Here is a 26,316-nt window from a genome sequence, read left to right on the forward strand (position 1 = left end):
AGACACGCCCAGGAGGGCCAGAGGGGAGCGAAGCGCAGTCAAAATACCATTCTCCCATTTCCATGTTAATTACAGAACCCAGAGATGGATGCCTTCAACCTCATTGTTCATTTAATGTATGCAAAGCACATGCAATTGCCGCATTAAAACCAAGAGGACAATGTTCAAACAAGCTAGTAAAACAGTGGCTTTGGCATTTGGCTTTGAAATCAATGTCAAGATGTTTTACGACAAACACCAGGTTAAATCGGTTGAATGCTCTTTAGAGACGAGAAAAGCGTGTTTAGAGTCGCACAGCTGCCAGGCTGTTAGCGAGGTCTGAAGACTCATTTATGTGGCAAGTGAGCAATGTTTGTGCCTGTGAGATAAACTGAACCATCAGCCCGTGAGAGGCTCTTGAAAACGCAGTCAACTGTTTTGGTGTAATCTCTGCAATTCTTGACCAATTGCGCATCTTTTCTCTCTGCAGCTCCAGTTGAACTGGCTTGGATTTGCATACCCTGCCTGTGGAGCGTAGGCTTTAGGGAACAGAAGGACCCTTGAGTTTAATCTTTCTCAGGGCAGATCTGGGTCAGTGAAGGCCAACAGAAGGCTGGATCCCATGGGGTCTGTGCAAAACACTCTGAACCACCGACTGGGCACAGGACCTCGGGTAAGCCCACTCAACTGGATGGCGCGCCACGCAGGGGCTTTAATTTTCATTTAGTGTGTTGACGGATACGGACAAGAGAGATGACTCAGGTGTTTGACATTAATGTCAATTTGGCTGATAATTAAGAGCTGCGATGTATTAGGAGATCCATCCCATGTGCTAACTTCCTGGAAACATTTGGGGCTGACAGAACTCAGAAAGAGTCTGACAGAAATTTGGAGACAGCTTGGTTTTAAATTTCCCTGGCAAGTGAATTGTTAGTGGAACAACTGGAACCGTTCCTTGCCGGGAAAAGTGTCTTTTATTTCTCATTTGCAACTTTATATTCCACAATTGAGAGTTCTTTTTGTGTATTTGCAACTTTATATAATTGCAACTAATTCTCACGATTATAACTTTATTTCTCTCTATTTCTCAAGTTTGTGACTATTAATTGTGTTTGCAACTTTATTTCTCATATTTGTAATGACTTTTGATCTAACAATTGTGACTTCATTTGTTGTATTTGCAACTATCATATTTGTTACTATATCGTATTTGCAACTTCATTTCTCATATTTGTGACTTTTTGCCGGGAAAATCAAAAACATGTGAAGTTTACACGCGCTCCCGAGAGCTTCTGTTCCGTTCTATGTCACATGAAACGAATGCTTAATACAATGTTCAGGATAATGCCGAAAGAGATACAGTTGTGGTCAGAATTACTGGCACCTCTGGTAAATATAATCAAAGATGGCTGTAAAAATAAATCTGCATTGTTTATCCTGATCTTTCAAAAAAAAAGAAATAAAATAATTGAAAGTAGGGGGAAAATCACATTATGAAATAAACGCTTTTCTCCAAAACAAGTTGGCCACAATTATTGGCACCCTTGTATTAAATACTTTTAGCAACCTACTTTTGCCAAGATACCAGCTCTGAGTTTTCTCCTATAATGCCTGATGAGTTTGGAGAACACCTGACAAGAGATCAGAGACCATTCCTCCATTCAGAATCTCTCCAGATCCTTCAGATTCCCAGATCCATGTTGGTGCTTCTTCTCTTCAGTTCAGCCCACTCGTTTTCTATAGGGTTCAGGTCAGGGAGCAATGGCTGAAGCTTCATTTCGTGCTCAGTGTCACATGTTTGTGTTGATTTTGATGTTTGTTTTGGATCGTTGTCCTGATGGAAGATCCAACCTCGGCCCATTATAAGATTTCTAGCAGAGGCCATCAGGTTTTGATTTTTTTTCTGTTGGTATTTGCCAGAATCCATGATACCATGTATCTGAACACGATGTCCAGGACCTCCAGCAAAAAAATAGGCCCCCAACATTAAAGATCCAGCGGTATATTTAACCGTAGGCATGAGGTACTTTTTATCCCTGTTTGCACCAAACACATCTAGTTTGTTTGCTGCCAAAAAGCTATTTGTTTCATCTGACCATAGAATCTGGTCCCTTTTGAAGTTTCAGTCGTGTCTGACAGTGACAACTTGAATATGCTGGAGTTTGTTTTTGGATGTGCGAGGTGGATTTTTCTTGAAACCCTCCCAAACAACATGTTTGGGTTGTTTGAATTTATTTATTTATTTTTGGCTTTCTGACCCCAAGACTCAACTAATCTCTGCAATTCTGCAATCCATCTGTGATCCTTGGAGAGCCTTTGGCCACTCAAACCTTCCTCCTCGCAATATAGACACACGTCCTCGTCCAGGCAGATTCATAGCTATTTCATACTCCTGTGAAACAAGAAGCCATAGCTAGACAATTTCCTAGTCACCCTGGTGTGCTTAAAAAAGGTAAACATTAATGGGAATATACTTCAGAGATATTTTACTCATAAAAAAGTCTAGGGGTGCCAATAATTGTGGAGAAAAACATTTATTTCATAATGTGAATTTCCCCTTTACTAAAAAATGAATGGTTCGATTTTTGTAACGAAAGATCAAAAGAATAAACAATGCATCTTTGATCATGTTTGCCAGGGGTGCCAATAATTCTGAGCACAACTGTATTCTGTACTGTAATGTCAATGTGTCATGCAAAGAAAATGGATTAATTCAAACTATAGTCTCACATAGTCAGATCTGTATACTCAAATATACTTTTATAATCAAACTATCATAACAGTGTTGACATGATGCCGATAAATTGCAGAGCTGATGCAATCATATCCACATCAATATGATTAGATGCTTTCTTAACTGCTGTTTTGTGTCTTTGTGTGTGTGTGTCTGTTTATTTTGTTATTTAGAGGAAAGTGCGCAGCACATATTTACAGTACATATTCATCTAAACGTCGCTCTCAACAGCGTGGATGGCGTCCGGATGTTAACAGTATATCGCTGCAAAAGGTATTTCCAAGAAATTACAACTTCATTTTACTTCCAAGCAAAGAATGATAAAGAATTTTGCCTTGATTCACGTTTAGTCTCTTGCACATTTATTTTTCAATAAAACAGGACATTTTATATTTGCATTAATGAAGGAACTCGAATTGTTTCATGCAAAAAATAATCCTTGGGGACAAATGCGGGGTGCTCTGCTGTGACAAATGAAAGAAAGAAACAAGAGAAGCAAAAGTTGGTAACATTTTAGTGTGGTCATGCATGGCAAACTGGGTCAAAGGATTACCAGCAGGCTATAAAAAGATGCCTTTTTGGCCATACACGAATTCAAGGCTGTAGATCCAAGTAGTGTGTTTGTGTGCACATGCATAAAAGTGTGTAATGGGGGAGGTGTGTTTTGTGCCAAGCATATGGCCGTAGGGAGAGAGAGAGAGAGAAGGGGACAAGCGATAATCCCTCTGCAGTCGTGCCAGGGTCACTTGTGTTTTCTGTGTGTGTGTGTGTGTCCAGTGGGTGTCTAGGGTTGTCTGATTTTGTTCTTCTGGCTTGCGGTGAGGATTAGAGCTCTGGAGGGGCCGTACATGTTCTCTTGACAGACCTCTTGTGCACCCTTAACTACGAGACAGTAGGACACAAATGCAACAAACACATGTCAGTGATCCAAGAGGCCGATACTTGCGATAAAATACTCATTTATTAACTTTTAAAGGCAATTAGTAAAAATAAAATGAGCTAAAATTTCACTTTTTAGAAGTGCAGAGTGTGAGGAATATTTGACGTGCATTAAAAAATGACAGCTAAAACAATATTTCGAATGAAAAAACTACGTTCATACAAACAAAAAACAATAATCAATAAAAATAAAAGTTATCTAAAGTTGCTAACATTGTTCCATTATATAGCAGGTTAAATGCAAACTTGACTAACATTTTTCAAAACAAAATTGAAAGAAAGAATAATAAAAATGAATCATAAAATACAAAACATCTTGTAGAATAATTCCTGTGTATTTTAGAGAACTCTGTCATATAAAAGCGTATTTGATTTATAAAAGCGTATGTGGAGGTTTATTAAATAAAACTGGTTTATTTACATGTCTTCGAATGCCAATGTGAATGTCCTGTACAATAGTCTTTATTATGGTGTGGTACAACTGTACAAGTGGCGTACACTGCGCACACTGTACCTTACAGCAGTGTGTTTTTCCATTTAATTGACCTTGCTACAAACCCAAGACCATCAAAACTACAAGGAGGGGGGGTTGCCCTGAGGAACGCAGGGAAATGTAGTCCATAAACAACCCTTAAGCGTGTACAAGTCGATCATCGGTGCGAGGGGGTCTCCAGATGTCCTCTCCAGTGCTCAATGCCCGAGTGTCTGCTAGATGTGGCCGTTCTTCTGGTCTCTCTGGAGGCTTTGAACTGGGCCTCCAGCTCCTCCACCCAAGCCGTGCTCCAGTCCCACACGGGCAGCGGCTCCACCTCTCCAAAACACTCTCGAGGGGGGAACAGAACGCTCAGGGGGGATGCAGGCGGGGAGAAATCTGCAGAAAATGCACGAACACACACACACATCACAAAGGAAATCAAGAGCGATGTATGCATACACATGCACATAGGTGCAATACACACAACCAAAAGCAATCTGTTAATACGTATAAAGTCGCACAAGTCAATTTGACCATAATAACGCTGAATGATAATGCACATCGCTGCTGAACCCATCGGTTACAATGTACTAGTCATTTAACCTGATGCATTCACGGAGATTGAAAGACAGATAGAGAGAGAGAGAGTGAAAGGGGGAAACAATCAGCAAATGGAGAGAGGAAAGTCCCTGTAGGTTTCTCTTTTGAAAGGCGTGATTGATTTGCTGAAACTTCAGAGAGGATGGTGGGGGAGTTCAGACAATTTGCAGACAGGTCCTCAAATCCCATTATTTCTCATTGTACCAAAGTGGGGCTGCTATTTTTCACTGTCTCATTGGGAAGCGTAATGCTGCGGTGCCTTGTGAATGTGATCTGACAATGAGAATTCTCATCCAAAATACAGTTCTCCAATTAAATTATGCAACGATCCCAAAAGGTGCTTAAGTGACACTTTAAATAGTTTAAATGGGATTGCATTAAATAAATAAAAAATTTCAAATAAAATAGTGCAAAAGCTTTTCTCAGAACTAACCTAACTTTTCTGAGCCATTTTTTTGTCTCTAGATGAAGGCTGGTGTAGTTTATCACAATTATGAATATGTTCAATTAAAATTTGACAACTTGAAAGTGTCCAAAAGCATTTTATCTTCATTTATCATTTCAAACCTATTTTGCTTGTGCTGTCTTCCTATAGAATAAAAGCAACTTGGGTTGATATTTTGTTATTTACTGCAATGCAATGGTATTCGAATATTAAATGTGACCAGATGTCTTAAGGCCACTTCATACATAATTATGATCTGAATTGAAGTGAATATTTACATAATACTTATTTGACGACTATGCAAATGAGGCACAAAAAAACAGTACAGCCTTACAGAGCTGAGAAATTAATAATAAACTGAAAAAGGGTGGTGAGCAGCAAATAAAACTGAAATGTGATCAGTTTTAGAAACTAATGCAGCCAGACTTATAAATAACTTATAAGTATGCCCATTAGACATTTGCAGAACAGGTTTAAACAAGGTCAAATGTGAGATTTGAGAGTACTACACTATTACTGGTACCTGAAAGCTTGATTTAGATTTTCACCCAAATGTTTTTTTTTATTTACAGTTTATTTTATCATGCACTACTTAGTGGCCATTCCAATTGTGTGGAAATGAGCAGAGCTTCCATGTGCTGAATCTGTGTGGACCTGCTGATAAAGCCACAGACCTCGACTGCATGAGCAGATTCTTCCACCTAGTGGCCATTTCTGCCAACTACATCAGTATTGCTGTTAGCAAACTTGATACTTGAATAATCATGTGGAGACTATAAATAAAACAACCTAATTCAACAGAGGTTGAAGAGAGTTATATCTTGCCTGATAAAGTACCGCTCATAGATTCGGCTGTCAGAGCCAGGACGCGGGCAAAGTTCGCGTCGTTTATGAACGAGCAGTCAGAAGAGCTGATGATGCTCGTTCGAGCGCTCGCCGCGTTGCTCTCGGACACCGAACCCCAGCCGTTCCACAACGAACCCTCCCATTCGCTGTAACAGGAGGAGGGCGTGCTTCTCAGGGTGGCTCCCCTGAGTCCGATCGGCTGGCATCCCTGCTCATCATCCATCTCCTGGTCGACAGGCCCGCAGATGTAACCGAACGTGGGCGTGGGAGAGAACGGACGGGGCATTGATGGAGAACTCTGATGAGACGTACTGATGGGAGACATCAAAATCAGCCCTCGTCTTGATACTTTATTCACATAAATGCTCTTTCAGGTGTTCTCTTACCTCGTTCCCTGTGGTTTAGGGCTGATCTCCATGTACTGAGCGTGGCCCTGAGTACTGAGCGTGGTGTCCTGGTAGTCATCGGTGGAGAGACAGAAGGAGGTAGTGGACAGGTGGCTATAGGACGGGCTGAGCTGGGCTGGGCTGTGGTGGGTTGGACAGCCCGTAGTGGACATAGTGAAACCCTGGAGCCCAGAGGCAGCGCACACAGACTGCTGAGAGCCGATGTCGACCGTCAGCTTGGTGGATCTGGTCGACCTGAGGGATCAGAATACATGTTTAAATTCATACTAGCGTACTACTCTTACTATTTCTGGCATTGCTACATTTCTTTTAAATTATGTTACATGTAATAATACAGTATATAATTCTCTATTATTTTACGGGGCTTACTTTTTCATGTAGGCTTAGCATACTGTTAGCCATTTAACCTGCTAGCTTGGCGTTTACCATACGCAAATGTTCAATTATAAGATTTAATAGTTTAATTAAACATGTGTAGATAGCAGACTAATTGTTCAGGTCAGCTGCATTTCAAATGCAGGGGGAACAAGATATCGTAGTCATAAATTAAGAATTAAAATTGTTCCCTTGTTTTAGATAAATTGTGGCCACGTTTTACTAATTTGTAGCTTTTTTTGTTAAATTGTGACAATGATTTGGGTTTAATGAAAACATGGGAACAAATTAGTAGCTTACAACATGGCCACGATTTACCTAAAACTAGGGAATTAATTAAACGTGGCTATGATTGAACTAAAACAAGGGAATAAATTAATAAAATATGGCCACAAATTACTGAGTCATGGGAACATATTCCTAATTCACGCTCAAGATATCCTTTTTTTCCCTGCACGTCTCACAAATGAGATCTCTTCAATGACAGAAATTTAGAATATTTGAGAAGTAAAAACAAGTAACCAGATTCTCCGATTTTTTCTTCTGATGAAAAGACCAAAGTAATCGCACATACGTAGGGGGAGAGCAGGGGCGAAAGTACCATTTTTCAGAATTTCTTTCTTTTAAAAGATAATGTTTTATACACAAATATGTTTTTGCTGTGGTCAAAAACTCACAAGTGTGTTCTATCAATACCAGGTGGTATTTTGTACCTGCTTCAGTATAATTTCACTTTGAACATACTCTAGGTTGCACATTGTTACTTTCTATCATTTCGAGTGCGAAATGATAGGAAATGATAAGGTGTTTGTATGAGACTCTGAGTGGGAAGTTCTGTGTCCGTTCCTGCTAGCTAGTTTGCACCGCCGGAAGAAACTTCCTGTTTGTGTCCTACAGCATTTAAAACACAATTCCTCTCACTTACAGACCTTCTAATAAATAGTGTGGGCCATTTCCCCTTCTGCCTCCCTGTCCATTAGATTTGAGATACAGGCTAAATTGGTTTCCAGTCTTTTAGTCTGAGAGCAGAGAGAGTCAGTAGTAGACTTCTCTCTTCTCACGCTATAAAGACATGGTATTGTCACAGACACTGTCATTACGGACATGCAGGGGCGCAACCCCTCAAGTTGTCTGTGAGAAATGGACATAAATCTCTGTGGCAGTGGTGATTTAGCACCACTCACATCCTGCTATGTCAGAATGCTGAAACACTGAAGTTTATCATCATTTATGAAGCCACAATGAGAAGAAAGACAATCTAAAGTTCTAGTATATTCCTGTGCACTAAACTTTGCAGGAAGCTAGGAGTTTACAGCTTCTCAAATGTTTCATCTGAGAAAAAGACCCAAGTGATCTCATTTCTCCTTTATAGATTCAGAAGTTGTTACACACTGTGCTCTGATTTCCCTAGACAACCTGTAAACCTCTTATATCAAACTGTTTCCAGACCAAATATCTGAATTATGTTCTCTGTGTATTTTTATAGCTCAAACTCTTTAGTGAGTAAATGATTGTCTTTGTTTTGTCGATTTTTGTTACTCCTATTTTAGGAGAAACACATTGCACCAAGTTGATGCTTTTTATGCAACATAAAAGCAAAACATTCCAGTAACCAACAGTGAACAGCAATTTAACTTGAAATGTTAAAATGTATTGGTGTATTTAGAAAGTAACATTATATGATAGGTCATTCCGAGCCTGTATGACTTACTTTCTTCTATGAAACACAAAAGAATCTGTATGACTTTCTTCAAAATAGCTTCTTTTGTGTTCTGCAGAAGAAAGCATGTTGGGAAGCAAACTACACTGGAGCCAATTGATGTCATTACGTGCTCCAGACTGCCATTAACGCGCTCAGGACCGTTTGCAGGACCGAGGCTGTGGATTACAGGTAATAATGTAGTAAAAACTGTTCAGTTTCTTGCACATATTGATAGTTTCGATTCATAAGACCTCAATGTATCGTCAGGAGCCACGGGTATTAATTTAGTTTTGCCTGTATATGTTTGTTTTTTTTACTCTCAAAGTGACGGTAGCTGACTTTGACTTCCATTATACCAATCACCAAGGACAACGGTTTCAGCTAAAAATCTTCTTTACATTTCTACAGAGGAAAAAAGACACCTTGGGTGGTCTGAGGGTAAGTAAATTAACAGCAAATTATTATTTTTTGGGTGAACTGTCCCTTTAACCTAGAAAAATGAATGCTGTAAAATAAATAAATAAATAAATATATATAATTGTTAGTTCATGATGATACCTAATGCATTACCAAAAAATGTAACCAATTGAACCCTATTATAAAGTTTTACCAACATAACTAAAATGTCTGTTGAGCTAAAAAAAAAAAAAAAGTGCAATCCAATCTCTGAACATGTAAATTTAGCTCTGGGTGTCGGTGTGATTCTCACTCGTCCTCTGAGCTGAGGCTGTGGTTGTCCTCCACTGGAAGAGGCGGAGGGCTGGGTAACATGTCCACCAGCTGCAGAGAGGTGGAGTAATGCAGGATACGTGGAGAACTTGGCAGCTTCACATGCTCTGATACACCACCTGAGGGAATGTAGATCAGTTTAGAAGAGATAGTTTCACTACACTTCTTCTGAGATTCAAAGGATTAGAAACATGAGAAATGCTAGTGTTCAAACCTGCAGGGTGCTGACTGAATCTTTGCTGATGGTTGTTTGGTACACTGCACACTGCCAGAGCGTGTTGATTCACGGGCATTAATGGGACACTTTTCACCGCGTGCAGCTCTGTAAGTGGACAAACATGTCAGTGCTGGACAAAATTAATGTTAATGACTCGGTGAATGTAAGGATGTCTCACCACGCTTGTAATTTTTCTCCCACGATTCCTTCAGAACTCCCATGTTGGGCTGGGAAGGGAGGGCACGTTTCCATGGCAATGCCTGCACTTCCCTCACAACGGCGGTTTTGACGATGGGTTCGGTGATGCGAACAGTCTCGGAGTTATGCAGTTGAGAGTTGCCGTGGGGCATTCTGGGACAGCGACCCGGACTATTAAACGTCTTCAGTCCATTGCCGGTTAGATCCACATAAAAGGTGCCATAGACGCCGCAATTGTCTGGTACAATGGGGACGGCTGACCGCAGGGGGTTAGGCTCCTTTTTAGCCGTAATGGGCAGAGCTGTCAGTACAGAGGTAAAAATCAGACAGATTTACATAATGTGCCAAGATGTCAACGGTAATTAGAGTTGATGAGGACTCAGCAGAGTCGTGACTTTAGGGGTGACAGGCATCTTTGAAGGTTCTCATGAGGATGTATCTGTCATCAAGAGAGATGACGAAAGGCAAAAAAGAGGAGTAGATGAGGGTGCATGGATGGTGAGACGAAGATATGGGATAAATAAAGTCTAAAAGGAATAGTTTAATGAAAATTTTTAATTTTGTTATCAGATTTTCACTGTATCGGAGGAGCATGAACATTCTTTAAAACATCTTCTTTTGTGTTTCACAGATGAACAGTTTCACTGTATCGGAGGAGCGTGAACATTCTTTAAAACATCTTCTTTTGTGTTTCATAGAAGAAAGTAAGTCATACAGGCTCGGAACAACATGAGGGTGAGTAAATGATAACAGAATTTAAATTTTTGCATTAACTGTCTTTTCAACTCTTTCCCTGACAGAATTTTTTATAATTTTCACAAAACTTCTATGGCCCCCAAAATACTTTATCGTATGAATATATGAACATGCAATTTATCAAAAGAAAGAACAGAGCCTCTGCTTTTAAACAAAAATGCATTATTTTTTATTAACACTTGAATGTGGGTACGTTTCATAAAAAAAAGCTATGTTTTGAACAAAAAGCTGAGAAAATCTCCTTTTTCCCCAAAGACAACAACGTGCATAAGCAATGCTTTGATAGCTCGTTTCTGCTCCTTTTTTGCCTGTGTTTATATCCAGAGCTTTTCTTTCAGAAGTTGCATAATAGCGCGCCCTACTGTATAACAGTGAAAACACGGAAAGCTGGAAAATTCAGTCAATGGCGGGGAAGCGTTGTCTCATGAATGACAGAAAATGGTGTTCCAAGTTTCGAGTTAAAACTCAGGGGAAGTTGTGACTTACTGGTCCTCCGGAAGCCCGAGTTCTCCTGCTTCTGGGTCCAAAGGCCCTGCTTGGGCTCACTGCTGGAGTCTGGCTTCCAGCCTCCAGAGATCCACGGAGAGTCTGGTGCCGCCATTCTAGAGGGGAAATAATAAGGATGGTGACTCAATTAATTGTGGAAGCCAATTTCTGCCACTTAAGAAAAAAAAAGGTCATGCTGTGGTAAATTAGAATTGTGAGATAAAAAAAAGCATATTTATGACATAAATTGATATTTTAAGAAAAAATGTTGAAATTATGATATTAAGTCAATTATGAGAAGTCGAAATTATGAGATAAAAAGATGAAATTAAGAAACACTAAGTAGTAATTATGACAAAGTCAATGTCATATTTTATCATAATTATGACTTTTTAACTCATAATTATGACTTTATCTCGTAATTTCAAGTTTTGGTCAGAATTTTGACATCTCATAATTCTGACTTACAGTATGTCTTTTAGTATGACTTTTTTTTTGGTCATAATTGTCATTTACCAAGCATAATTCTTTCTTATCTGAAATTTAGTTGTACAGATTTTTTGGAAATGTACCACTGCGATATTATGTTTTTTTGGACATGTACTATTTGAGGTACCATGGTATTCTTTAAAGTATCATGGTATATTAACATGGTTATCGTTTAGTACTGTGGTATATTTTAAAGTTCAATAGTATTGTTGTCACTGTACCTTTACCTTCCTTTTTTATTATAATTTTTTTTACCTGTGTTTGATAATGAGATCTTCACTTTCCAGTCTATATAAGCCTATAAATGGAAGAGAGAATTATGATTGTATGATTATGCGTTAAGTAAATTTAAAAAAGGATTTAGACTGGGACTTTATTATAGATTACCTGAGCTTTTGCCTCCCAGGTTGGCGGGTCTGACATGTCTCCTGTACAAAAACAGGGCAGTAATCATCAAAACACACCACAGGAGGGTGCCAGCGCTTCCAATGAATACCGGCTCTTTAATCACAGCAAGGAAATGAGACATACTGAGTATGCCTGTCTGATGCGGTGCTGACTCCTGCCTCGACTCTGAGGGAAAAAAAGAGAGCAACAGGTAACATACGGAGTAGGTTGCAATTTAAAATTATACCTCAGTGTTAGTTTATTAGCTTACCTATGAGCAGTTTGTATGGGTCGCTCTGGACCCCCACTCCCGCCCCGTTTACGGCAGCCACTGTGACCCAGTACAGCTTGCCGGGCTGCAGCGTGCTGATCTCAATACTGTGTGTTCCACTGTCCACTGTCCAGTTAAAAGACTTCAGTTCCCTAGACTCCATACACCAAACCTGTCAGAAAGAACAGCATAGTAAAACATTAACAAGCAGGCTTCTACACATACTATATATCTGTCATTTTTATGTGATGTTTAGGCCAGTCTGATATCAATGATACCATAATAATAGACCAAAGCAGCGGCTAAAAAATGTAATGGTGCAGGCGTGCAGCATTCCCTGCTAATGCTTGTATAAACAGCAACAAAGAAATTAGTGGAAAATAATCATCAATTTTCTAGTCAGAAAATCTGAATGGTGGACTAATTTAAAAAAGTGTCTCTAAATACTGTAAAAAGACAGAACCTGATTTTTACAGGTTCGTGTCACTTTATATCTGATCAGAGAGTCTAGAAACGTCTGAGGCTGAAAATAGGCATTATCTAACTGCTTCCAGGCTTCTTTTGATTAAAATTAATTAATTTGAGGAACAAGAAATAAATTATATTTTCACTTACGAACATGTTCCTCCATATCTGCTGGAGAGAAAGGCTCTCGGGGCATTAGTAGCTTTAAAATGATTTCACAATGAGTGACTGCACGCAAGTAATACCTGATATCCCTGAATGATCCCATTGTGAGCGTCATGGGGGGGAGGATCCCAGCTGAGGTGCGCGGTGTCATTACGGTCAGTGGGCATTGTTATGGACACATCCTGAGGTGGTGCGCTGGGAACTGACAACACGGCACATGGTTACATTTGGCACAAGGTGACACAGTTTGGTTTTAATTGTCCAATAGTTTTTTAGTTCTGTAGGATTTTTTTTCCATGTTTTTGAAAGAAGTCTCTTATGTTCACCAATGCTACATGTATTTGAAAAAAATATATATCAATGCATGTATATATCAAAAATACAGTTAAAACAGTAATGTTGTGAAATATTACTGTAATTTAAAATAACCGTTTTCTATTTTGTCATATTTTAAAATGTAATTTTTTTCTGGGATGCAAAGCTAAAATTTCAGCAGCCATCACCCCAAGTCTTCAGTGTCACATAATCCTTCAGAAATCATTCTAATATGCTGATTTGGAGGAAATTGGAAATTATTATGGAAAGTGTGATACATATTTTTCAGGATTTTTTGATGAACAGAAAGTTTTAAAAGAACAGCATTTCTTTGAAACCGAAATCTTTTGTAACATTATAAATGTCTTTACTATCACTTTTTATTTAACTAATGCGTCTTTGCTGAGTAAAAGTATGATTTTCCTTAAAAAAATTCTTACTGACCTCAAACTTTTGAATGTATAAGTGTACAAAAGAGTATACGCATGATATAAGAAGTAAACAATGTAGGATATATTAAGTAACCACAATAATATAGTTTTTTTTGGACGTCCTACGATAATACTCTGGTATTGTTTGAAGTATCATGCAAATACTATGGTATATGACTATAATAATCAGCATGGTATTACCATCTTTGTACCATGGCGCCACCACAGTACTTTTTTTACTGTTGATTCTCACCTATCTCTGGCACTCGTAAGTGTCTGGTGTTGCTCTCCCTGCCGTACAGGCTCCCGCCGTAGGGTCGGACTTTGAACTCGTACTTGTAGCCTCTCTTCAGAGGTCCCACATGGGTGTGAAGGCCAGGCTGAGGAACCCTTTGAGCTGTCCACTCTGAGCTGGCAGGCAGGAGAGAGCGATACAGCACCTCAAAGCCTTCAAGATAATGAGGCTGTGACATAGACGACTGCAACTACATACAGAAGAGAAAACAGTTACTTAAGAAAACACAATTATCTGACGTGTGGTGGATGTTTGGTCAGGGATGAGCTGAACTGCATTACCCTCCACATGACTTGAGACATGTTGGAGGCTGTGCTCATAACTGTAACGTTCTCCAGGCTCACACGTAAGGCAGACAGCTCCTTGTGTAGATCTCGCAGTCTAGTGCTTCCTGTATCTGCAACATGTATTAACTAGACATCACTAATCTCGACAGGGTGAGTGGAATACAAATGGCATGCTGGGAAGTGGTTGAAGTATGCATGCTGTTTTAGAAAAAAAGTGATTGACTGCTGTTAACTGAATGATTACTTGTATTCTTACCTTCTACAAGAAGCTGTGCGCTGGCCACAGACACCCCGAGCTTATTCTCTGCAGTGCAGGTGTACCTGCCCATGTCCTGAGCCGTCACATAGTGGATTTGCAGACTGTGGTCTGGGTTTATTAAATATCTGGCAAATGTGTAAAAAGAGCTTAGGGATGCGAATCGTAATTTCACAATTTACTACGTATTATGTTAATACTGGTCAGCACAATATAAAACATAATTTTATTCATAGATTTTTAACAAATGAATTATGAAAAGTCATGAAATCAAAATGGACTTATTTTTATGGAATATAGCAATGTTTCTGAAAAATGATTTATCTGTGCACATCATTAAATGATGTGCCCTCGTAATCTTTAATCAAAATAACTTCTCCCTCTTTTCTCTGATGACATGTTTACTGGTGTGAATGCGGGACAACCTGTCATTCACATGAGATCACAGCAAGTGTGCACATGTCCTGAAAAGTGAAGCCAAAACATTTTGATCGCCCCCTGGTGGCTGGCTGCAATATAGGTCATAAACCCCGCCCTCTCCATGTAATCAAATAGAATGTCAAATTACAATTACACTTCAAATAATGTTTTTCCGAAGATGGTTTCTGTCATTTTAGGTAGTTCTTATTACGCTGGTTTATGTTCAAGGGTTTCTTTTTCCAACAAGTTTGGTTTTAGTTAATTTGATGCTATAAAAGCGGAGTGTAACGTCATGATTGACAGCTGTGCTTGCTATTGAGTCTGTGGGAGTAGGGTTTTTGATACTAGGTTGACTACTAGCTTGATACTAGGATCGCTACTGCCCAGACTCAGGCTCCAAATGACATCATTTGACATCAGGCATCATTTCTGACTTCATTTTTGTACAGTGGAAGGAAGTGAAGACATGTTGTCCATCTTTTTTTACAGACTTTAGATCATAGCAACAGCAAACCACAACCATCCAATCAATCCTCATTTTTTCTTGTTCAAGAAGCCATTTCACTCGGATATACGTCACAATAGGGAAGAAAAGACTTTCGCAACTTCCATTTTGTGCCAACTTATGGTTGAATCCAGGACATAAAGGTAGGCTAATTAATTTGAAAACTAGGTCAACACTAATTAAGCATAAAGCAATCATATTTGCTAATGTTAGTAAAGGAAGATATGTAGTTTTACAAGAAAAATCAAACATTTAATATAGGGTGTCAATGGCTTGGCTGAGAGTTTGGGTCGGAAAAGGCCCTGCTATACATGATTCAGTTTATTTTAAAAAAATGACTAGGTTTGTTTATTATTTTATGTATTATTTTTCATTTATTACACTCTTAGTGCATAATAAATGACTGTAGCCTCATAAAAACCTGCAGGTACTACATTCAAATGATGTGGAAAGATCAATAACCAGCATGTTTGTGATGGCCAATATGAGGGGTCTGACCTGCCATTGGGTAGAGGTCCTTGGTCTCGGCTCCACTCTACGGAGGGCATGGGGTCTCCATCAGCCTCACAGAAAAACTGTGCTGACTCCCCAAGCTGCACTGAGACATCCTCTGGTTTACGCAATAACATTGGCTTAGCTGAGGAAGAATAACAGAAGCATGGGTCTTTGAAATTTTAGAGCACAGTGTAGATGTATTTGACTAACTTAGAAATCACACCATGTTGCATTAAAGCACATTAACAGGTCTCACCTAATACAGACAGTCGCGCGGCACGGCTTTCCCTCACTCCAACTATGTTTGAGGCTATACAGCTGTAAACTCCAGAGTCATTCTTCTGGGCTGGAGCAATGATCAGTTTACCATTCAGTTCCTATATATGAAGATAAGCAGAAATATATTGTGATCCAGGCACACAAAACACTGTTCAGGGTACTAAGGATTCACTTTCTGTGTTATACTGCCCTCTACAGACATTTACCAAGAAGAGTTCTCAAGAAAAAGATATTAACAGACAAATCAAACCCAAGAAATTTGAAAACAATGTCAAAATTAAATACATTTTGCTCTTACACTATAATGTTCATTGCTGCTGTTGATGGGAATCCCGTCTTTCCTCCAGGTAACGTTGGGCTCAGGATGTCCCACGGGTGGGCTGCAATCCATCACAGCAACCTCACCAACCACCACCTCCACGCCACTGGGCTGCACACGGAAGTCCTCTCGCAGAGCTGAAAATAACACAGTCACAATGATCTGAGTTTCACACACCCTTGAGTGAATTAAAATAAATCTATCTATATACTATATTCTGTAGTGCTATATATAGTGCTAAAAGGTTAACATGCAATACTGTTTAAAAGTCTGTCGGTAAGATCTGATTTTTTAAAAATAAATACTTTTATTCAGCGAGGATGCAAAAATTACAGTTTTATAAAGTTACAAAACATTCCTATTTCAAATAAATGTTGTTCTTTTGAACTTTATATTTATCAAAGAATCCTGAACACGGTTTCCAACAAAAATCTTACCGACCCCAAACATTTGAATGGCAGTCTAAATGCTAATTGCCAGTTGTGGTCAAAAAACGAACAGAAATTCTGACAATCAGTTGCTACATTTCAGGGGGAAAAAATGTTTTGTAGATATTTTTCATCATTAACGTCCTTTTGCTTTAGTAATCAATGCCCATTGTCGACTCATCTGATGTAGCTTGTTTATCTAGCAGATGAAACGCAAATTCATTGTGTGCAACAATTGATTTAATGTCTCAATCAGGTCCTGCTTCAATCCAGTGGAATGCAGAGTAAACGGGCCTGTCAAGGAATCTGTTTGGGCTACAAACACAGCATGCTGTCACAGCTCAATTAGTTCTCTGTTTGTTTCGGGCAGGAAAGCAAACTTTGACATCTGATCTTCAGTAATCTCATGGAACATCTTAATAAGCTTCTTCACCCTCTTGTTCCTTCAGAGCATTTAAGTAGGTCTTGATAGGTCACTCATTGTTATCGGGGTCAAACAAGTGAGTTTATGTGGGAACTGACAGTGGAGATGTTTTTTTTGGACCCCATTGACTTATTTATTGAAAAAAAAAAAAAAAACATTTGTCAAAATGTCGTCATGTTCCACAAAACAACGAAATGCATATAGATTTTAAACAAAATGACAATGAGTTCACTCATTTTTTCAGGTGAACTGTCCTTTAAATATAAGGAAACATCACACTGCTGGCAGTGTCCTGGTTCAAACCTGCTATATGAAGAGAGGCGTTTCTGCTGGTCGCAATCCCGACGCTGTTCCGAGCAACACAGGCATACACTGCTTCATGGGACTGACTCTTTCGGCCGGGGACGACGCTGAAGAAGAACAAACTTCCTTCTGGTAAAACGATAGGCTGTGATTGCGCATCCATCTTGTTTATATCAAGTGGTTGGCCATTTCTGAGCCACTCAATGGTGGGCTCAGGGTTGCCCTCTGCCCGGCAGGATAGCGTGGCCGGGCTGCCCACCCGGACCACCACATCAGAGGGATGGTGGACGATACGGGGTAGGCCGCTATCTGAAACGAGCCTGGAACCTGGAGGACAGAAAATGGAGAATCAAACACCAGTGACATCCACTAAACAAATACATTGAACAAATTCCAGTCCTGAGTGCTCGTTGAATTCTTTTGTTTAGGATGGCCAGATGACCCCGCGATGAGTGAGGGAAACACATTTCCTGTACGGAGTCAGTGCCGGAGGCTGTTTTTCCCACTCTAGAGAGGAACAAAAGCCCCAGCACTTACAAACAAAGTCATAGACCAACAGGACATCCGTCACCTGTGTGCACCAAGTGCAGGAATGGCCCTCTGCTATTATTGGCCCACTTACAATGACCTACAATGTCTCTTTGTACTCTCACGCCAAAACATGCCAATCACATGGGCATGAGAGGGTGTCATTGAAACCAAAAAAAAAAGTCCTTGTTGTCTATCGGATTTGAAAAACATAAATGATGTTGGTAAACATAAACTGAAATAAGCCAATCTGTATGCTAAGTCTGTTCCTGATGCATCAAAAGTAAACTAGGATGAAATGCACAATGGAGAATTCGAGCTCTACATTCTTGGCAAAAATGTGTTTGCCTATTAAAAGTTTCTATTGTCTCTGATGGGGCAGTTTCCTGAAAGAGAGGAAACACAGTCTCACAGTCCTGCTATGTCATTTTCACTGTGGAGGAATTTGGGAGAAACACTGGAAGTATGTAAAAAAAGAAAAAAGAAGAAATGCTGCACTTTTAACAGTATATTGTGAGTTTCTAAATGGGCTTTGAGACTGTTTAAAGGAAACAATAGACATCATTTAAAAAGTTTTGTGCTTAAAGTTTGATTTTTATAAACAGGCATATGTTAGAGGGCTTCTGGACGCCTTGCATGTAAATAACATTTCTTAAAATTTGGAGTAACATTTAGACGTATACGTTTAACATATGTAACTAAATTAATAGTAATATAGCTATTGAAATGTTAACTTTCTTATAAGATGATGGGGTTGAAAGGTAGCCTATAGTAACATTAATATAGCCCACTGTTATACTCAACTTATTCGTTCTTAAAGGGCCTATAACACATATCATCGTAAAAAATGCAAAAATAATATAGAAATACTATAATCTAATTCAGTTATTATTATTGTCCTACACAACTAGGAAATAAATCTAATCGTTTCTAGATAGTAATTATTATACATTGAAACATAAAAAAATAGGTATCCGTATCGGTCGAATGGATTTTTGTTGTTGTAAAATTAATAAATATTCTGTCAGAATTACAGGATTTCTTCATCACTAACACGACGATAGTTACACACTGAAAAAGTTAGAGCTTACCTTCAATATTATAAAAAATCCCCAAAACCCAAAAGAGCCTGATTAAATGTCTCGTCATATTACGTGTCACGTCGAATTCAGTTTATGAAAACAATCAAAGGCATCGCTGTTAGACTACTAACTGCGTTACAAATCCTCAACAAAAACGCAATAGTTCTACAGTTATCCCAGTCATGTGTGTCCGTCGTTTCAGTCAGTATGAGTGTTGAACAGAGCGCCATCCGGATTGAGACCCGCCCCGGTGACTCGAGCAGCAGCAGGACTCAGGAGGAGTTGATGACATGACCGGAGTGGATTTACACCTCCGATAACTGACGACCCAGCGATAACTAATGCCTCTAACAATTGCTGAGGTAGCCTAAACTACACACATGTGACTTACAGTTTCCTGAAGTCGTGCTTTTGCCCTCTGTTTTTGTTTTGGGATTGAATTCAAGACAACATGTTTAAACAATGGCACTTTGGGCCAAAAACGGGAGTGTTCGTTTCGAGAGTTTTTTCTTCTTCTATAGTGTCTCGAACTTTTTTTTTTCTTTTCTTTTTTTTTTACATGGCGACTACTTCTAGACAACTTTTATTGTTAGGAAGGTGGTGGTTATGTATGATAGTGATTTTACTATTCAGTAATTAATTGTGCGATAAAGGTTTCTAACAAATGTCTCTGATGACAGCATGCATAAACAGGAAAGCATTAGACCTCACAGCCAAGAAAAACTTACTCTTTAAAAAAAAATTAAATCAGCACAAAATATTCCTTAACAAATCAGAAAAATTGTTAAACTTAACAGAATAGAAAGTTACCACAAACCAGTTATGTTCAAGTTACACAAGAAACTTTTTTTCCATTAAATATCAAACTTGTCGCTTAGATTCTTAAAGAATATGATGAAAAGACAAAATAAAAGTGAAAGTTAAGCACAGCTGCTACTGTAGAACTAAAACAACCCCTTAGGGGAAACACTTGCTAATTCCAATTACTATTAAGTCTGTGTAAATACGGTCGCTGAGGGGGTGAGACGGAGTGAGAAAGCGAAAAGAAAAGAGAAGAGAGAAAAGCAGAGGCGACGGCAGTTCATTTTCTCGAAAGCCACATATAAATAAAGTGTTGTTTAGAGAACTGTCCATTGTGTGGCCTAAAAGAGCAAGCCACACTGATGGACACGTATATTGATCCAGAGAGCAGTGCCTTGATGGCCCTGTGGATCACCAGCTTTCAGCGACTAACAAAAGATGTTGAGGGACTGTGGGGCTGCATACCACAACACAGAATTAAAGCTGCGCCGCAAAAGAAGCCCAGGCTGATTTAGCACTTAGAGTAACTTTTCAGCACATTTTACTCATAAATAATTCTCTTTGAATTGAATTTCTTAAAAGAGTCCGAGTATGACCTTTAATAGCATTATTTATATACAAAACTGTCTCAAACAAGGAATAAAGCATGCTTTTAGTAAGTAACAAGTGTTTTTTTATAGATATTTAGAACTATATATATATATATAGGCTATATAAAATCTCAGTTGGGAGGATTTTTTATTTTCATTGAATAGGAAAGGAAGAAGAAATTGGTTTAACTTCACCTATTTTTCCCCTTGTTCATCACTTTCCAAAAGTCAAACAACATCAACTATTCAACAAATCATTCACAAACCATCCACTAAAAGGTCAAATATACCATAAACTACATCAACTAAAGTTTTTTAAACAGTGAAACTTCAAAATAGTCACGTAAACGCAACACAATACGGTACCGTAACGCCAACTTAATAAACTCTTCACGTGTAAATTAAATCAACAGTGACCACAAGTGAAAATCATGAAGTGAAAAAAGACTTTATCAAGTTATCACTGTCTTTCTGATTTCATGCTTTGGACCTCATGCTGATATGCCGAGAGAGCGGCTGCCGAAACTATTTGATTCTGAATAACATTAGGTTCTGAATATATATATATTTTTTTTTTTACATATACAGATTTAGAATAAATGTATATGAGTATGTGATTATTCTTCAACAAAACAATCTGTAAATCATCACAATTTTACATCAATAAGTTTTATAACAATGCTATACCCCCCCCCCCCCCCCCCCCCCAAAAAAATCCATTGGTTTTACCTTTCCTGCGATGGGCCCTCTCCCTGTGTGATGCCCGCTGGTGTGCCAGACGATGGCGAAGGTGCCCTCTTCCCTCTGACCTCTGTTCCACCTGCTCGTCAGGTAGGCACGCGCACTGGCATTGGCAGTGGCGCGCCGCCTCGGTCCAGGTACACAGCCATGCCACCCACAGCAGCCATGCTGACACCTGCATCTTCACTTAAAGCTCCTCTCCTCTGGCTCTGCACCCTCCACTACACCATCCCAACTTCCCAACTGTGGCTAAGACCGATCCACCCTTCTCCCCACAGTCCTCGCAGTGCTAAATTATTGGGAGATTGTTATAAAGAATGTTTTTCTTTATATTCCACAAATGCTTTGTATTTACTTTCCCTCCCTCTTTTATTAAGCGCTCCCTCCGCTCTCTCCCTCCTCTTTCTCGCCTCGCTTTTCTCTTTTGGGAAAGAAGTTGGCGGAAACAATGATTGAAAAACAAGTTTCAGGCCCCATGCTGGGAGCGCGGGAGAGGAGGAGAGGGACGGGGACTGTCTCCTCCAACAACATCTGTGTCATTCGTTCTGCACGTCCCAAAGACGGAAAACAAGGCCCGGGAGTGAACGGGGAGGGGACGGAAGGGGATCTCCCATACCGAAAGGGATCAGTTCCATTAATCAAGTGTCTGCTAGTCGACTGATCAAATCCTTCAGAATGACATACTCTCGTGCTCTTTAAACATCAAACGGGTGAAAACGTATTGCCTGACTGCTATTGGCCCGTACCACAAAAGGCGAAGTAGACACCCTTCATTTCTGCATCAAGCTACTCTCTCAAAGGCATGAGAGAGGGAGTGTTTTCAAACAAAACTGACCCTCTCCAATGGCTTTGGCTGCTTGTCGGTCATGAAAGGGATGGCTTTTGTTTGAGGGGATTCTCACTTTCTCAACACAATTTCTATTTTACGCCAAGAGGAGAGGTGAGCGGACCGAATCGCTAATGCAACTGGAACGTTCTCATTTGTCGAAGTGAAGACGTTTCGCTCCAAGTGGAGATCATTTCGATTTTCACACTTAAACATTTCAATTATTGGACAACAGAAACCTAGTTGAATTTGATTACTGAGTAGCAAAGAGAATGAGAAAAGATGTAGGCCTTTTCTTTTCCTTTCTTCCTTTTTGATTCACATATGTTCAAAGATTTTTCACTGTTCACAAAGCAAAAAGCAAAAAGGGAGAAATTTGTTCCTCTTTGCGTGCACAGTATGTGTTCCACTCATCACAGAGGTTGAATCAAATGGGACCGAGAAAGCAATTTGTCTCATGCAGTCTGGTCTTGTGTTCCTGCTGCTTCAGCATAGAAGAACAGAAGAAACATGCTGAGTTAACAGACCTGACCTGATCGGGGTTTAATTCCACAGATCTCCCAATTTATTTAAGACTGTAAGAATACGGACTGATAGAATATTACAGGTTGTACAATACTATTGTTCTTACTCAAATTTCAGTGTTAGCCAGTTTCTGCGAATAGGGCGAAAGTTTTATTTTGACCTTAAAATGCACTTTCAATGTTGTTGGTGCTCTTAAATGGATAGTTTACCAATAATATTTTGTCACCATTTAATCACCCTCATGTAATTCAAAACCTCTATGACTATTCTGGGAAACGCCAAAAAGGACAATGGAGCTTTCAAGCTAAAAGGGATATTTCACCCAAAAATGAAAATTCTGTCTTTAATTACTCACGCTCATGTCGTTCCAAACCCATAAGACTTTCGTTCATCTTTGGATCACAAATTAAGATCTTTTTAATGAAATCTGAGAGCCTTCTGTCCCTCTATAGACAGATATGCAACTAACACTTTAACGCTTACAAAAGTTCATAAAGAGATCGTAAAACTTATCCAAATGAATTGAGTGGTTTAGTCAGATTTTCTGAAGAGACTTGATCGGTTTATATGATGAACAGATTGAATTTAGGCTTTTATTCACATTTAAACATTGATCAGTGAACATAAACAGAAGCTCAACCGAACCTGATTGAAACAAACTTCATTGGTTTTTGCGGAAGCTCAAACACTGTAAAGAGTGAACAGTTGGATCAACTTAAAAAAATTACTTCAATTGGTAACACCTAAAGAAATTAAGTTTCCTCAACTTAAATTATCACGTTTTTCATGATAAAACATGATAATTTAAGTTGAGAAAACTTAATTTCTTTAGGTGTTACCAATTGAAGTAATTTTTTTAAGTTGATCCAACTATTCACTTTTTACAGTGAACGTGCTGTGTAACAAGAGAAAGAACCTCATTGGTTCTCGCACATCAAGCAAACATGCTTGAGCTTCTGTTTACCACAACTGATGTGTGAGTTGAATAAAAGACTAAATTTGATATGTTCATCATATAAAGTGATCGTGTCTCTTCAGAAAATTTGGACTAAACTGCTGAATTCATATGGATTAGTTTTACAATCTCTTTATGAACTTGGTAGTTTATGAAAGTGGTATGTCTGTTTAAAAAGAATGACATCACTGTTTCTCTCTTGAACATGCCAAGGAGAGCTAGAGCGGATGTTGTGAATAACAATTCAAATTTTAATCTGTTCACAAGACAAAGCTGTCATATGACTTCAGAATACTTAATTGTAGTACACAAGTCTCTTTTATGATACAGCCCTATTCACTTTCATTATATTGTAAAGAATGGACAGAATATTCATCAACTCACTATTTGAGGGCAGAAAAAAAGAAAGTTATACCTAAAAATAAACATAAAATGAAAGTCCCCATAGACTTTCATTGTAAGTGCATTACTGTAATTCAGCTGCTTCTCAGAATGAATGAATCTTGAATGAATGAGCAATGAATTTTATGTGGGACAAGTTCCTAAACCAAATTTACCATTTTCAGATTTCACTGACCACCCATATTGCAAACCTTGGAATATGACCTTGGAATCAAAGACTAGTCAATTGTTCATTTAATGATCACTTCTCACTGTACCCCCTACCAGGTAGTGGGTCATGTCAAGTGACCCTGGTCAGTGCCCAAAAGAGGCCACGCTTCAGCCCTCCATGGGGTGTCAGAATGTCCCCACAAAGGGCTATTCCAGCTCACGCTGACCCTTAAACTGTGCCTTAATTTTCAGAGGATGGAGACTGCACTAATCTCCTTAAAGAGAAAGATCGAGACGAAAAAAATAGGTAGAGAAAAAAAAAAAAAAGTCTTTGAGGAGCCATTTGACGGGCAAAAACTTCTGTGTCACATGAGCTTTCAGAAATCATTCTGATATGCTGATTTGGTTCTCATATAGAAGCAGGCTTTGCTGATTTATACTTTCAAAAGTTCAAAAGAACCGCATTTATTTAAAAATCTTTTGTAACACTATAAATGTCTTTATTGTCACTTATCAATTTAATGCATCCTTGCTGAAATGTTCATTTAATTCTTTAATTTATTCACTTGAGTAACAATACAACATACACATTTAAATGAGAAATTTCAGGAAAATATTTGATATTGTTGTGAATTAAAAATGTAAATTATATAGTTCTTTTTTATTTTAATATACAAATAATATATAAAGATATTAGTAATAATAATAATCAAATGTCTTTATTTTTCAACCCCTTGCACACCCATAAAACACAATTCTAATATTTTAGTTTACTGTAAGTTAATCAAAGTCATCTTATTTAGTTTGACTTCCACATTTGACCTCACCTGACCCCACGGCTACAGTATGACTGACCTGAGACATTTTGCATCCCACAACAACCAACAGGAATTGTGTTGATAGACTTGCACAATTTTCCTTCACAGATTCCAAAGTGCAGCAAATTATACGAGAAACATTTATCCAACACCGTTTAGATGCAAAATTCTCAGGGATGGAGTCGGGGGTGAAGGGTGGGCTTGTGGAGCACAGAGATGGAGAATAGAAGGCCAGGGGTGTGAGGGCAAAAGTTCTGCTTGAATGGATCACAAAGCAGGATCTAGTGTTCACCCCGCTCCCCTCCTCATCCCTCCCCCTCTCCCGCGAGCCTCGGTAGCACCCACACCCATATCCTGGGCCGCTCTTACACCTCTCCGGCTCTGCATCCCCCTTTTGCTTTCTTTCTCTCTCCCTCGTTCTTACTCTCTTTGTATGTCCAGCTGGCTGCCCTACAAAGCCTCCAGCTCAGACTCCCAATGAGCCCTGCTCCCTTCGATGCTTTGTTCTGCCGTTTTTCCCACTCCCTGGAGAGAGAGAGTCACTTACCAGCACGGACAACAAGAAGGGATAAGGAAAATGACAGAGAGAAGGACAGGAAGAAATTGAAAAGAAACAAAAATAAGTCAAGTGTGGTTGCAGTCAGCGATTACAGAGCGGTACATTAGCGAATCTGTAATGTAATGTCATTTCTTTCACGCTGATGGCTCAGAGCTTCCTTGTTTCCATTGTCCCTACTTCATATGATAACTATAACACTGATTATCATAAATGATGCAGTATGCTTCAAACTGATTATCTTTTGGAAACCTTCTATAAACACATTGGTTTTTAGAAGAGCTTCTAAAATGGCACCTTTCAAAATGATTCTTTTCGGAGAAAATCGGTTTCTCAAGGTTAAGCATCTTGTATGTTATTATATCACACTTGTTGAAGGCGTTCAGTGTGTCTGTGATCCTTTGGTTTGATTACACAAACCATTTCATGTACCAGTCCATCCGTCCGGTACCCTGTTTCTCAAGCTCTGGTAGATCTCCGGCGATCAGCTTGCAGAAAGGCCTCAGTGTTGCGATGTGGGCCGGAACTAATAGGATTGGATTTGATTCATTAGATTCTCTTTCATCGCACTGGTTGGAATTTCACTGCACGTCCTGCCGGACTCCCCACTTTTAAATGAGGATCGCACGAAGACCTTAAGGGTGAGAGCTAGCGCAACTGAGACACGGCCTCGCCTCGCTTCTTGCTCACATTCCCACAATCTCCCTGTATAAGAACCTCCGGATATATGAGTATATGGGATGATTTCCAGGATATTCCAAGTTTTTCAGCATGACCGCTAATTCAACTTGCTGCTTTTCTTTGCTTTGCAATGGACAAATGTGTAGGTTCTACTGTGGACTATTAATGTCATGCTTGATTTGACACACACATTTGATCAACTAACATGTTTTACATCAGGTTTGGAACTTGTTATTTTT

The 26,316-nt window shown here is 39.2% G+C and overlaps 1 protein-coding gene across 2 annotated transcripts; it reads right to left on the reverse strand.

Annotated features, from left to right (window-relative positions):
- Nucleotides 1–3,054: 3,054 nt before the first annotated feature.
- robo4 (roundabout, axon guidance receptor, homolog 4) lies at nt 3,055–21,484 on the reverse strand. Of its 2 annotated transcripts, none has more exons than XM_079860820.1 (19): nt 21,153–21,484; nt 17,423–17,749; nt 16,247–16,404; nt 15,926–16,046; nt 15,673–15,811; nt 14,250–14,377; nt 13,988–14,103; nt 13,665–13,896; nt 12,746–12,867; nt 12,036–12,207; nt 11,765–11,950; nt 11,633–11,675; nt 10,889–11,004; nt 9,627–9,947; nt 9,446–9,553; nt 9,212–9,350; nt 6,405–6,659; nt 5,998–6,329; nt 3,055–4,523 (listed from the first exon to the last, which is right to left on the reverse strand). In XM_079860820.1, exons 1-19 carry the CDS (start codon nt 21,343–21,345, stop codon nt 4,303–4,305), a joined length of 3,429 nt encoding a protein of 1,142 aa, XP_079716946.1. In that variant the 5' UTR covers nt 21,346–21,484; the 3' UTR covers nt 3,055–4,302. The 2 variants fall into 2 exon arrangements, with proteins under 2 accessions (XP_079716946.1, XP_079716947.1); XM_079860821.1 differs by lacking the exon at nt 21,153–21,484 and adding an exon at nt 19,042–19,380.
- Nucleotides 21,485–26,316: the final 4,832 nt, after the last annotated feature.

This window comes from Squalius cephalus (assembly GCF_949319135.1).
Source record: "Squalius cephalus genome assembly, chromosome: 24".
NCBI lineage: Eukaryota > Metazoa > Chordata > Actinopteri > Cypriniformes > Leuciscidae > Squalius > Squalius cephalus.